Source organism: Prosopis cineraria, unplaced genomic scaffold (genome assembly GCF_029017545.1).
Source record: "Prosopis cineraria cultivar Desert tree isolate PC_DT_omini unplaced genomic scaffold, ASM2901754v1 PC10, whole genome shotgun sequence".
Taxonomy (NCBI): Eukaryota; Viridiplantae; Streptophyta; class Magnoliopsida; order Fabales; family Fabaceae; genus Prosopis; species Prosopis cineraria.
In genome coordinates this window covers 1,269,454-1,284,138 of record NW_026555341.1, presented here as the reverse complement: position 1 = coordinate 1,284,138, position 14,685 = coordinate 1,269,454, and the positions used below count along the sequence as shown (strand labels likewise).

The 14,685-nt window shown below is 32.1% G+C and overlaps 1 protein-coding gene across 1 annotated transcript; it reads right to left on the bottom strand.

Moving 5' to 3' along the window:
• Nucleotides 1-6,288: 6,288 nt before the first annotated feature.
• Nucleotides 6,289-9,538, bottom strand: LOC129321453 (B-box zinc finger protein 18-like). Its single transcript, XM_054967218.1, has 6 exons — nucleotides 8,917-9,538; nucleotides 8,668-8,787; nucleotides 8,145-8,241; nucleotides 7,947-8,062; nucleotides 7,607-7,840; nucleotides 6,289-6,678 (listed from the first exon to the last, which is right to left on the bottom strand). Exons 2-6 carry the CDS (start codon nucleotides 8,758-8,760, stop codon nucleotides 6,673-6,675), a joined length of 546 nt encoding a protein of 181 aa, XP_054823193.1. The 5' UTR covers nucleotides 8,761-8,787; nucleotides 8,917-9,538; the 3' UTR covers nucleotides 6,289-6,672.
• Nucleotides 9,539-14,685: the final 5,147 nt, after the last annotated feature.

The following is a 14,685-nucleotide window of genomic DNA, read 5'->3' as shown; positions in this document are numbered from 1 at the left end:
AAAAAAATTTAGAACACTTACTTAGTCTTGAAAAGCTTAAAATCACACCCTAAATATCCTATTAAAAACTCTTACCTTAAAACCCAGCACCGGTGAACTTGGCTCACAGATGCTCTCTCTGCCTCAGCTCACGCACGAAAGAAGGAATGAAGAAATGAAAGGAAACGGGTGAGTTTTATAAAAATTCAGTGGGTCTCACACATTTTTTTTATTTACTCTTTCCTCTCTCTTCTTCTTCTTTTTTTTTATTATTAAACATAATCATTGCCGGGAGAGCACCGAAAGTTCACTCCTTCTTCCCTTTTTTTTTTAATACGTTTTCCCTTTTTTTTATTATAATAATAATTTAATAATATTTTTTTATTTTTTTAATTATTTTTTTAATTTTTTTAATTTTTTTTAAAATTATATCCTAAGTTAGATTTAATAATCATCTCTTACTAATTTTCTTACCTCTAAATATTATTTTTTTATTTATATTAACCCAAATTAACTATTAAAATTTAAATTGGGATGTTACACCATCACTATATGAATTAAAAATCATCTTTCATTATCAAACCCTAACTAGAAACCTTATAAAAATGGAAGAGAAAGAAGATTAGGGTGTAGGATGCTTACCTTAAGTATTTTCCAACACCAAAATACTTCCAAACCACTAATGTGGCAAACCCTAATATAACAAGAATGAGCTCCTTCATTTTCCTCTTATTCTACTTATATTTTCTATCTCAGTTCATGACTAAATTCTCCATAAAAGCGTGGCACATGGCACAAAGAGGTCCTTCCTTCTTCATTATCATTTATGAGTTGCGGCGGATGTGTTGCATGTTGCAGTATATGGAACAAAGAAACTTCTTTCGTGTTTTCTCCTTCTTTTGATGCTCGAATTGGCCAACTTCACTTTAGACCCATAATTAGGACTGAAATCACAATCAGTTACACCTATTAGACCTCTCTGGCTACACACCGCATTAATTCACTCAATTATCATAATTTAAACTTGATTAATTCTTTAGTAATTCAAGGACTAAAATTTGAGATGTTACATGATGTGCCTCATTTCTTCATAATTTAAACTCAATTTGTACTAGTACATGTTAATTAATTAGAATGCAAGTGGCATCTCATTATCATACTTGCGTCAACTTATCATTTCTAAAATACATATTTGTATTTTTCATCATTAATCACAATATTCCTATTATATCATCATGGTAGCTCACTTTCACATTTTTACAATGTTAATCACATGCTTTCACATAATCTCGTCACAAGGTCACAATATAGATAACTATGTACCCTTAATAACAAAAATGTGCATGATTGTTGCCTCTCTTATGTCTTCTTTATGCTTCTAACATAAAACCATAGGCTATTATACAATAGACTTGTCCATGTGATGAGACCACCCTAGCCTTTCATGCATGAGAAGTTACCTGGCCAAGGTTACTTAACTTACTTGTGAGTTACGATTTCCTTAAATCTATAGGGGTGTCGTTCTCCCTAAACCAGCCTCCTCATTAAACAAATGAAAAATTAGAGTAGGTTTAAGTCTCTCAATGAACTATGGGACAATCCTCTATTGAATAAGTAGGACAGTTATAATTATATTTAGGCAAGCCATCAAGCTCGAAATGATGACCATACTACATGAATTTTTAACTTACTACTACTTTCCTAAGTTAATTCTCACCTTACATGATCATACAATGCACAAATGCACCATTTCATAATCATGTATAAGTATTTCCTATATGAGCATGCTTATCATTATCATTGTACTAGTAACATTTCACATCATACTTGAACCCTATATCACAATTTATCATAGAACTTCACTTATCATATGCTTAAATATCATCATTTCATCATGAAACTTAATTTGTTAACTGCTTCTCATTACTTTAACACATACACATATCACTTTACTACTTGCATATTGCTATAACTACAGTTATTCATTATGTCACAATACTTAACCCACAATACATACCATACTTGTAATGTAAACAAATTTCACAAATTATATTGATGGTTTATTAATTCAATATAATTAATTAACACATACGAGCATAAGAAGTCTATCCCTGATTACCTTAAACCTTTAAGGCCATGCTTGGTACAATGAAATATGGGAAATGGAATGGGAATGGGAGTGAAAATAGCTTATCATCTTATTTGGTGTATGGCAGAGGTCATTCCATGAAATGGCCCATTACCTTATTTAAGATAATACCCATTCCATCCATAGATCATAGGAATGAGTTCATTCCTTAGGAATGGATTTTTAGATGACCAAATTATCCTTGATTATAGAATTTTTAGACAATCCTACCCTTAGTTAGGGTTCTCATCTATTCTTCAACAAACCAAATTTAGCTTGACTTCTCTCCTCTATCTTGTACCTGGGGAGTCTGTGTTCGTCATTGTTGATAATTGTTGATTGTCATTTGAAGTCACTTCCTAGTTGGTTGCCTCCACTCCAGCTTCACCATTTTCTTTCTGACTTCGTCACTATCGCTAGTTGAAGTTGCTGCTTAACTCACCATAGCCACTCTAACTTCATCGCTACATCATTGCTTCTTCCTCCTTCTCTCTGTCACTTCAAACTTGCATATCACGTTGCAGCAAGTAAGAAGAGAAGAACTTCGATTGTGTTTCAAAGAACAAACTATAAGCATGTCATGGATCCTATAAAGCTGGACTACATATTAGAGATAGGGAACTTAATTAATAAAGATGGTGATTGATCTTGTCATATCACCGAAGGAGACCATAGATTGCTCTTGATGTTGGGAATGTAATTGTGCTATTAAGGGAGTAAAAATCAAGTCATCCTTTTTGGTCAAAAATGAAGTTCCATCTCGTTATGAATTTTTTTCAACAAATTAAAAGAATTTTTTTAATAAAAGTCAGGGTTATTATGGTATATAGATATTATAATTACATATATTAAATAACATTTACATTAACATTCCATTACCATACCAAACATGTTTAAAAAACTTATTTTCACTTTCACTCCCATTCCTATACCTATTCCGTTAAAAATCATTCCATCATACTAAATGGAACTTGATATATTAAAGGTCTACCTCTCAAATACACACTTCTAAAGCTTCTTAAAGCTTGAATGGCGCTGCTATGTAATTTAATCTACAATTTAACATACCAAAATCATCAATACTATGATTTCCACAATTGTCATTCCTCAACTCAACACTTTAAAATTCTTGAAATCATAACTTCTTTACTTTTCAACATACTTATTGGGTTCATGGTTATATTAACCTCTTTAAACTCCCAATCAACTATTAATGGCATCACACTACTGCAATTACCATATTTATTGTGGACTTTAGGGTATTTATGGTCTCTGACTAACAAAAATGCATTTGTTACTCTTGATAAGGTTTAAATATCTTAAATAACTCCTATTAACTCTATTTATGTTAATGGGTTCGGACCTATAGTGCCATAAGTCTGAAAACTAATTTCTTTAACAAACCCTAACTTCCTAACTCAAAAAAAAAAATAGGAGAGTTCAAGGATAAAGGCTTAAGAAATTGGTAGAGGTTGAAAGCTTTAAATACCTCCTAAATGGCGTCCTAATTTGTGCCCTCTTTGTGTTCTTCTCCTTCTCACTCAAACTCTCTTATTTTCTCTCATTTTATGTATCACATTCATGTCTGATAAATAAAAAATTATGGTCATATGTTGTGACGTATGCTGGCCGTGTTGCGGCATGTGGTGCAAAATAAACCATGCATTGTGGCATGTAGTATAGAAAGCTCACTTCATTTATTCTAGCCTTTAAGTCACAACACACGGCATGTACACCGCGGCACACGGCACAAAGACTTCTTTCTCATAGTTTCTACCTTTTAAAGGCCTAAGGGGCCTATTATCATTTCGGACTCAATTTTAATGTTGCAACCACAACTCAATAAGTCTGTTAACCTTATTAAACCATACACTACACTAATTTACCTATTATCCTTAATTACTAGTTGAAGCTCATTTAACTTTGTTAATTTGGGGTTAAAATTTTTATGATGTTACATAATCAATATATATGTGCTAAATAATTAAATGAATCATTAGCATACAAATTTTATTTATTAAATAGATAAAACAAATTTTATAATATTTACATTATAAAATTCATGTACTTTAGTGTAATTTTTTCCATAATCAATTCAAAATTATCCAAAAGGGCCCTAATACTTTATACATATTCATTTTAAATTAATATTTATTGTCAAATCAATTTTAAATATTTTAAAATTCATTAAAAAATATTGCATTGATAAATTTATGTTACTAAAAATTCTTAATCAATTAAATAATTACTAGGTTTTCTTATTTACATTATAGACAGAATATTTTTCCTATAAGGACAATGTCTTAATGACGACACACATGCCTAAAATCATTCTTAGGACCTGTTTGGTTCATGAAAAGGGAAGGGAAGGGGTTTTAGTGGAGGGAAGAAAAATGTTTTAATATTACCTTATTTAGTTCAGAAGGGGAGGGGAAGGAGAGGAAAAATAATTATATATAAACAACTTTACTCTTATATTGTTAAAATTATTTTTTTCCTAAGAAGATATAATTATGAATGTTTTTAACATGTAATTATAAGCATAACGAGTAATTATCATCGTTAAATATATCATTAAAAGTCTGCAATTGTTAAACTTGCTTAGAAAGATGAAGAAGAACAATTAAAAGAAGGGGCATTTCAATCAATGTGTAATAAAATTACACTCCTTTCTTTCCAATCCCTCCAATTTGAAGGGGAGGGGAGGGACTTCCCTCCTTTAAACCAAACAATCTCTTAATGATTTGGAAGTGATGTCGAAACATGGAAGGTGTTATATTTCAAGCCACAATCCAATGAGAAACTTACACCTTTATTTAGGAATCAGCGTAGGAGTGACTTGAGATTCTAATGGCGCTGTCAGATCCACACTCTATCCTACCAAAAACTTTGTCTTGATTGTTGTTGGTTTCTTTGCTATCCCATTTTTCTCCCCAGAGAAAAAAGAAATTCCCTATATTTTTAGGGCACGATTGAGTAGATGACATTTGATATTTTTAAATGTTAAATATTGTTTGGAATTTTTTTAGTTATGCAAAATAACTTTCAAAATATGGATTTAAAAAAAGCTTTGGATGTGGATTTTGAAAAACAACTTTGGGATAGATTTGAAATGTCAAATGAGAGTTTAAGTATTTAATGAGGGGAATCAATATATATCTAATTTTATAAATAATCATGCTACCCTTATTTTTGAAAAAAAATCTACAACTGATTCTAATCTTGAGCATTTTAAAAATAAAAATATGATTAACCCTTGCAACGTTATTAAGCAACACGCATTCACATCATCAATTTCGAATATAATTTTAAATGTAGCTTTTAATAAAAAAATAAATAAAATTTATAATTTAATTAAAAATTAGATTGTACATTATAAATTAAACTGTTAATCATATTATGAATATTAAACTATTTATTACATAATTTCTATCCAACATATTGAAGTTCATATTTTTTATTCTTATTATTTAGCATATTAAATTTTATGTTATTTTAATTTTTTTACATTTTTAAACATTTATAATATATTATATTTACATAATAAAAATTATAATCACCATAGATCAATATCTTTTTTTATCATTATATATTCAAAAGCACAAATCATTATTAATTCAAATAATTTTTAATTTATCAAATTATCTTTTAAAAAAATATATCCAAATATAATTTTTATTATAATAATTAACTTTCACTTATTTGATTTTTACCAAATAAATTTTCAGTAAATACTTTTTCACGAACTAAAAGCCAAAGTGGTTTTATCCATTTCTCACACAATCAAAGGGATTAGGGATGGACCCGTAAATCTAGAGTATAAAAGACCTTTAAAGAGACGAACTTCTTGTGGTGCGGACGAGAAGAATAAAGGGAGAAGTAGCTAAATAGATATTTGAGAACGATTCGATTCCCCATACGGCTCTGAAAGTATTTGCAGCCGTGAAGGTCCTTTTCGATACAGTAAACTAATAGTTTCTTCTCTGGAAAACAATGCCACTTTTTCTCTTAAAAACATCCCTATCTCAATTAGGCATATTTTCCTCTGCATTTTTTCAAATGAGTGAAAATATTCGACATTATAAAAGAAAAGAAGCTCCATTGGCTAAAGAAGTACTGAATTGAAACTCAATTCTCCTTTTCATCAGTCCTATATGATTTAGGACATTGCAACACAGAAATTGAAAGATCTTCATAATTATTATATCTAAACAGCTTATAAGTTTTCGAGTGTTTGAAAAATTCAATTTCCATGGACCAAAGGAGGGTAGCATGTTATGAAGTGGAATACACAAGTTACAGGTCAGAAACAAAGTTACCATACAATTTCCCTGCAAACGATTACAGTTAATGAGGCTTTGAGTTACAGATATGACGGTGTTGAATTCTTACAGAAGCGAAATGACCGCTCGGCTTGACGCCCCTACACTTCCTCCACTGAACCAGGATGAAAACAGATTACGCCAACAATGTAACTAGCATGCCTGAGAAGTATCTGATGCCTTTTGGACTCCATGGATATACGGGTTAACATCTTGTCAACTGCTGTATGCCGCTTGCATTTTTCATGGCTGCCAAGGAGAAAAATGAACTTATCTAAGATATCTGTGGTTAGGTGGACACGCACCCCCACACACACGCACACAAAAAGATACACTGGAGTTGCAAATATTACAAGGATCTATATCACTGTTAAGGGATGCGCAAGTTGAAGTTATTAAAAAACAAAATAGCAATCATCATCATTCTACCAAACTCTTGGGCCAAATGCAGGTGAAACTTAACAGACCTGCTTATGCGTCACTACTAAAGGTAGATACAAACAAAAGACCTGTATCACTTCGTTACTTTCTGCAGAAACGATTTGCCAATGTTTTGCAAGGATATATCATTCTCTTCATAAGTTCCTTTTTCAATCCCACTAAATATATGTGCATGCACGCGCGCTTAATAATGGCTAGTAATTTTAGCCACAGCATGTTGCTGCAGTATCATGGGAACGATCTTTTTTCTTTTCAGTAAGGCCCTAAATGCAGAGGACCTGAGATTTTTCAATTCAAGGTAAGCAGGATATATTATCTCTCAAGACGTATTCAAATATACACTATAGTGGACATTGGAACCAAGCATAAAGCAAGGTGGATGACTGCTCATTCACTAGACAACAACCTCAACTCTTGAGGTTGATAAAATCATGACGTGCTTCAAAGATCCTCTCTTCAAGTGCGTTAACAACCACGCAGTGTTTCAATCTGAATTCAATCATATTTAACTAGTTGATGCTTTAGAGATGACAGCCTGGCCGCCCAAGAAGATATTATCAAAGTATTTGTAAAGTGAAGTTGTTAGAGCAGGGTTGATATTTTCATGTACTTGATCGACAGAGATGATAGTGCAAATACATTCAAGAGTTTTGACATTTCCAGTTATCATTAATATGAGGGGCAGAATAGAGTTCCCTAATTAATCAGACAAGGTTTACTTAACGTCCACCCTAACCTGATTATTTGACCCTTGTTCATGTATTCTTTGAGGCTTCATGTTCAGATCAATCATTTTAGTATCCATCTTGGCAAGCCCATCAGCATCCTGTTCTGGGGTTGGCATCCTGTGATTTTGTTGTTTCTCTCCCATTTTTATTTTGAGCAACGAATTTTGGCCCCGTTTGGTCTCAACAGCATCCAGAGGCTGTGAAGCTGGGTTTTCTGCATGACCAGGTTTATCTCCTGGAAACTGAGCAACAAGATATTAATTAGACAATCTTGAAGGCATCTGAAAGGTACCAAAAAAAAAAAAAGGCAAATCATGACAATTTCAAGAAAGAAAGGAAGAAGCATACCTCAACCCGCTGCCTGAAAAGAAGATATCTTCCATGTGTTCTTTTACCTCCAACATGAACTATCATGTCACATTGCAAACATAGGGAAGTTCCATCTGTCTCGCAATAAAAGAAAGCTACATCCAGATACAAAAGCAAAACATAAGGATAAGGCATATGAGATACAGGGAAAGCATGGAGAAAGTGCAAATTGCCTACCAGGTGCATTTTCACATATGTCACAGCGTGGCACATCACTTGGACTGGCAAGGCCAACCCTGATATGTCGGCTAGCTAGCTTGTTACACATGTGAACCTGTCACTCTAGCCGTTAGAAATTTGAACCATTGCTTAATAAACGTTGAGCAGCACAATCAAGACTGGACATGAAGAAGAACTTAGACTTCAGATTTACAAAGGCTAAGAGAAAGATCGATCCAACCGTGTTCATGCGAAGCAGCATACCAAATGGCCACCTGTTTTCTCTATAGATGGATTTCTCCAAGTTTTAGCTAATGAGTTCAATAGAACACCATTCATTTATGCGTAGAATACAACATGATCAATGGTTTAAAAGAAATGGTGCGCATGATCGTTGTAATATATCTCCTAATCTACACAGCGATCTCGAAAGGGCAAAAAAAAGGAAAAGAAAAACACCGGTGGAGTTTGCTTTCTGGCTTCATAATTTGACATAGGTATTAAGGAAAAATTGAATAAGGTTGCCAAAGAAAAAGAGTACCTTTTCGTCGCAGGCACGGCAGAGCGCGGCCTCATCAGCGGCGCAGAATACGATGGCAGCAGCGCTCTCACAAGCGTCGCAAAGCGTTCGCATAGTTGAAGCCTCCTCCAACTTTCATTGCTTCAACCCAGAAATACAAAATTAAGCGGAAGTCAGATGGCGGACAGAAGAAACAACTGAACTTCCTCAATCAAATAAAAAAATAGCAAAAAAAAAAAAAGAAGGGGCGCAGAACAAGACAGAGCTCACCAAGTCCATGTGGGTACGAGTGTTTTTTGTTTTTCTCAGAGATGAGTGTTGTATTGCCGGCTGTTGCTAGTGGAGGCGGAGGCGTTGCTTAGGAGTGAGTCTGATAATAATGATGGGAATGAGGAGAGGCTTTAGATAGATTATTGATAATTGATTAGTGATTAGATAGGGAGATCAGATAAAGAGATGATTCGGAGTTGGAAGGTGGCGGTGGGGGAGCACGAGGTGATTCCAGAAGAGATTTGATGTTCGGGTTTTTAATATAAGCCAAAGGCACAATAAATGAGCGTTTGTCAACTACGTCTGCCTGAAACCTTGCTTGGTAGCCACGAATTCAAAGCCCTTGTGGGGCTGACAAAACCACTCGCTTTATTCTCACCCACCAGTTCAGATATCTCGACTTGGGACCTGGCCCCATTTTCTGTTTCGTCTTCCTAACCCTAAATTACCTGTCTTTTGTGGCCACCCATCCACAAGTATCCTCTATTCCTCTTTGCTCACATAATTCATCTCTCCTCGACCTCTGCACTAATCCTGGACAGACGTGAATAGGAAGCCCTGTACGGGATCATCAATTGTCGGGACGAGAAAGAGAGTGTGTTTGCACGTCTCGTGCTCGAAACATCATGAGGTTTCTCCATGGTGGATAATAGACCACATCCAGACACGTTTTTTCCTGCCTTGGTCGGGAAATTTGTACTTTTGGTTCCTTAATCGTGACCTCTCCGTCTTTCCCTCTCTCTCGTTCTCCACTCATCGATCAGTATTTCATATATCATTATCAATATCTAAAACTTACATAGTTGATGACAAATTGCAAATTATAAGTTGTATGATTTATTTAATACAATGCACACCAGGTTTATATAAATTATATTACTAGTTCATATGACGGGGGAATGCTCAACATTAATATTTCCTTTATAACTGTAAACTAGAAAACACATAATGTTCTTTTTCATCTTATTTATTTATAAGTTACTTCAACAATTTTACGATAACTAAAAAAATTTAAATTTAAATTAATTCTCTTTAAAAATTCAACAAATTTTAAAATGTACCCCTATTAGACATGCATAATATAAAAATAAAATACTATAATATTTAATAACCTTATTAATATTTAATAGGGATAAAAAAGTAGAAAGTGATACAATAATAATTAAGATACTCTATAAATAAAATTAAAATAAATATTTTCTCAATTCTATTAACTGGATCATAGGAGCACTCAACAACAATGATAACTGAATATTATGGCCCACTTTAAATTATACTAAAAAATATTTATGGTCTCGTTTTCTTTTAGGAAAAATATCAATTAAATATTATTGGAGTAAATTTATATCAATCAAAAATAACTTATTTTTAAAATCTCAATAAATACTTGTTAATTTGGGTTAAACTTTTATTAATAAGTATTCATTCAGATTTTAACAATAACTCATTTTAAATAAACAACAGTCTATTTGAGTTTGTTTTTTATTTCAGTTTTGACAACAATTGATTCTTCACTAATATAAATTTTCTCCCACAGTTCTTGATTACTATTTTCTCTTTCTTTTAACTATTATTATTAAATAAACCTTATGCTATGTACAAGACATGATGCAATCTACTATTAAATAAAAGATAAAGATGTAAATTTAACCACCAACTATTTTTCAAGGAGTATGTAGTAGCCTATACTATGAGTTGGTTCAAAATAAAATATGAACTATAAAAAAGGGAGTATCCAATGCCTCCCGTTAGTTTTGAGTGGACAGACATTATTTCATTGCCTAAGTGTGCTATTTTTGACCCAAGTTATATCTACATGGCTTTACACATGGCAAAATTGAATCCACCTAGAGACCATGTGGCAGAGGCAAAAAACAAGGACGCTTTCTTTGTCTTTCACTATCTCACTCTCTTCATCATCTCTTTCTTCTGGGTTTCTCAAATGAAGTGATAGAGAAGACAACAAGGGATCTTTCGATCTCACTGCCATATTACCAACCCACCATTGATTCACCATTTTGAGAATCATCGATAAAAATGAAGCTTATCACTAGGAACATGATGAGACTTTTGTCTTCGCACTCCATTTCTAGATGCTTCTATGAATTGAACAAAGATAAATGCGACAAAACTAAGCTTCAATCCCTCGAACAAAAAAAAAAAAAAATAAGAAGCTCTACTTCTTGTATTAGATTCAGATCTCTACAACCATACGTAAAAATATAAGGAACATAACCCAAAACTCATATTGTCAAACTTTACCTTAGAAATCAAACATCAAGTATAACATCCTGAAAATTTTAAAACTCAAATTTATTTTAAAACAAAATATCTATAATTAAATTAAAATTAAGAATAATTTGACAGAGGTCAAGAATTCAAATTTTACTAAGTAGATGTTTAGTTTTATATTATTTTTTAACCATGAAAAAAAGTATCAAAGTTGATCTAGGCTTTTATACTATAATAAAAATTATTAGGACCTTACTTGTAATTTTTTTCAATTTTTTAAAGTTCAATTTTTAGATTTAAAACATGCAAAAATGGAGAAACAAGAAAAGCAAAGAAAGGAAATAAACAAAACAAGAAACTGAGAGACTAAGAGAGAAGAGGAGGAGAAGAGAGGAGGAAGAGAGGAGATTTGAGAAGCTTTGCGGTCATTGCGAGCTCGGCTATATGATAGGTAAACTCCTTGCTTCAACCCTCCTCATTTCTTCTTAGTTTTCTTGAGTTTTTAAAAGAGGTAAATTCTATATTTTGACTTTAAAGGCTTTATTGTTATAAGTTTTGGTTTCTTTGAATCCTAAGGAAAATGTTTTAAATTTCTATATGATGCTATAATATTTTAAACGGGTAATTAGATGAGAGAAGAGAGTTTTAGGCAAAATTCAAACCCCTAAGAGATTAGATTTCACTATCTAATAGTTTAAGCCTATTTATTTGGTTGTAATTGTACAATTTAAATTTAATAAGATTTAAATTAAGTTTTAATTTTTATTATAAAGGCTAATTGCAACAGTTGGTCACACTAAATGAAGGTTTTTGATTGATTAAAAAATTGTATAGTTTGAAAATTAATTTAGTAGTAGCTAATAAATGGTTTTGGTGGTTAAGTGATACTATGTGAATGATTGATTTAATATATAGACCATTGAGATAGATTATAACTCATTAACCTAAGTTGTGTGGTATGAGTTATAATTTTCTTTTATGATATTTGCCATGATAAGTGAAGTGGATCACTTACATGTTGTAGAAAATATTGGTGAAATTTGTTTGGAAGTCAAGGAACAAGCTAAGTTTTATTTTTGTATAAGGAAAACCTTTTTAGTACAAAAGGGTTGAGATAATAGGAGAATTTATATTTCTTATTGCTTTGTTTAGCTATTTTTAAGTAGATAATATTAGCTATTATGTATTACATTTTTTAAACAATTGAATGCAAATAAAATATGTTTTAGAAGAGTTTATAAGGTAGTACTTTAATAATAATACATCTATATTTACTATCTATTAATAATAATGTTATTTATGGAAATAAGATTATTAGCATGTATTGTGGTTATAAAAATAAGGAGTTGTACTTAAAGAGTGCAACTAAGTTTGGTACCTTAGATAGGCTAAAAAACTACTCAAGAGATGAATTATGAGTGTTATGCTACCTTAGAGTGTTGAAGTGGTCAATACTTAAGAAAAGTAAAAAAGGTATGAGGCTTGATCTTAGTGGGAATTCACTAATAGAAAGATGTGGTCTTGTGATATTTTATGACACACTACTAGTACTTAATGCTGCCTTTTGTATTGTAGGCTCAGTGCACTAAAGTGGCTAATAGATTGAGTGTTTGACACCTCTCAGTAAGGGAGGAAATCTGACATATGAAGTGTGAGGTTGAGTGCCTAGGCCAAGTTAGCCCTCACATGAAGAGTAAGTTGGGCTAGCGCTGGAAAGCAATTGGCTTTGACTACTCAAGATTTATGTTAAAGGAGCACAAGCAGTTAGGTGGACTCGATCATGCCTTAGAGGTTAGGTGAATTTGATCATGCTTTAGATTATGTTTTGTATCTGTGGAGGTAAAAATGAGAATAAGATTTACCTACAAGCTAACAAGTGTGAAGGGGCATTCTATCAGTTAGAAAAGGTCATACTGGCTTATGTCATGCATTCATGTATTTTGAATAATTAAATTATATGTTATGTTTAATCTATTATTAATTTATTTGACTATGGCTTATTTTGTAATAATAAATATAGATTTCTCTATTATTGAAAATATGGTTGTCTCGCCCCTTTGTTTTTAATATTTTTAGATCCAGGCAAAAGATCCAGTGGTGGATGGGAAAGGAGTAGAGCTAGGGGTTGTTTGCAGATTGTAAAGAATTGCAAGCCCTCTCTTTTGAGCAAATATATTGTAATGTATTTAGGATTAAGGTATCAATAGAATGTGATTATACATATGTGAGTGAATATGTGTGGATTGTATGAATTTGTATGAATCTTTATCTGTTTATAGACTTGTGACTAGAAAACTTGGTTATAGTATATGATTTTAATAGATTTATTTGATAGATCAAGTTTTCACTATAAACAAATATTTATTTTAGTATATATGTGATTCTACAAGAAAATGCAAAGTGGTTGCATTATGAATTGTGTGTTATGGGCAAATGTACACCTTGGATAGAGAGAGTAGGTGTGTGGGTTCTACGAGGATCTCTGAGCTAAGTAAAAATATTTACTATGTATATTCATATGTGCATATAATGTTTGGAATGGTTTCTAGCCACTCTTATGTGATTTGTGAATTTTAGAGGCTTAGGGTCTATTTTAAGAAATAGCACTTGAGTGGTCAAATTTTGAAATAAAGAGTTTTTCCATCATTTAAATGTTCTATCAAGTACTACTAGTCCTATTTGATGTGTCCAAAGTGTTTTCACAGGTTTGTGATCATTAAGATAAGATTTGGACAATTTTTAAAATAATTTTTACTAGAAAGCTACACTTTTACATCTGGGTGTCCAAATTTCAATCTGACCATTGTATTTTCTTGAAATTTGGGTCACAAGTAAAAATATTTATAATCGTCATATGGAATTTAGAATCACCTCAATCAGACATTGGACAAAAAAATGGTGCACTCTGAAAGTTGGTTTGGAGGTGCTGTCATGACAGCAAAGTTACTAAAGTTACACCATGCACAAATTTCAATCAATCTATTAGATCTTTTAAAAATTTGGTATACTAATAGTACTCTTTAAAAGTGATGTGTGGGCATTAGAATTACTCTGATTGAAGGTTGGATCATGAAATGGTGCACTCCAAAAGTTAGTTCAGAAGTGCTGTCTTGATAGTAATTTTGTCTGATTTTGTAAAGTATCCAAATTCTAATCCGACAGTTAGATCATTTTAAAATTTGATACACTACTAGTAATTATTAAAGTTAACAAGTGAGTTTTAAAATAACTTCTATCAAAGGTTGTACGACAAAATGATGCCTCTCAAAAGTTGGTTTGAGAGGGCTGTCATGGCAGCAATTTAATGCTGTCACGACAGCAGATTTTTACCTCTCTTTCGCCTAACTTGCTTTTTTACATTATAGGTAGAACCTATAAATTTTTCTAAAATTTTTAAATGTTTATTTTACGATGGTGTATTTGTTTAGTGATTTAAATGATTTCTTTTCAAAGTTAGTATTAAAATAAATTCCTTAACTACATTTAATTTATTTAAATTGAGTGATTTTTGATAACACTCAAGACAAGTATTACATG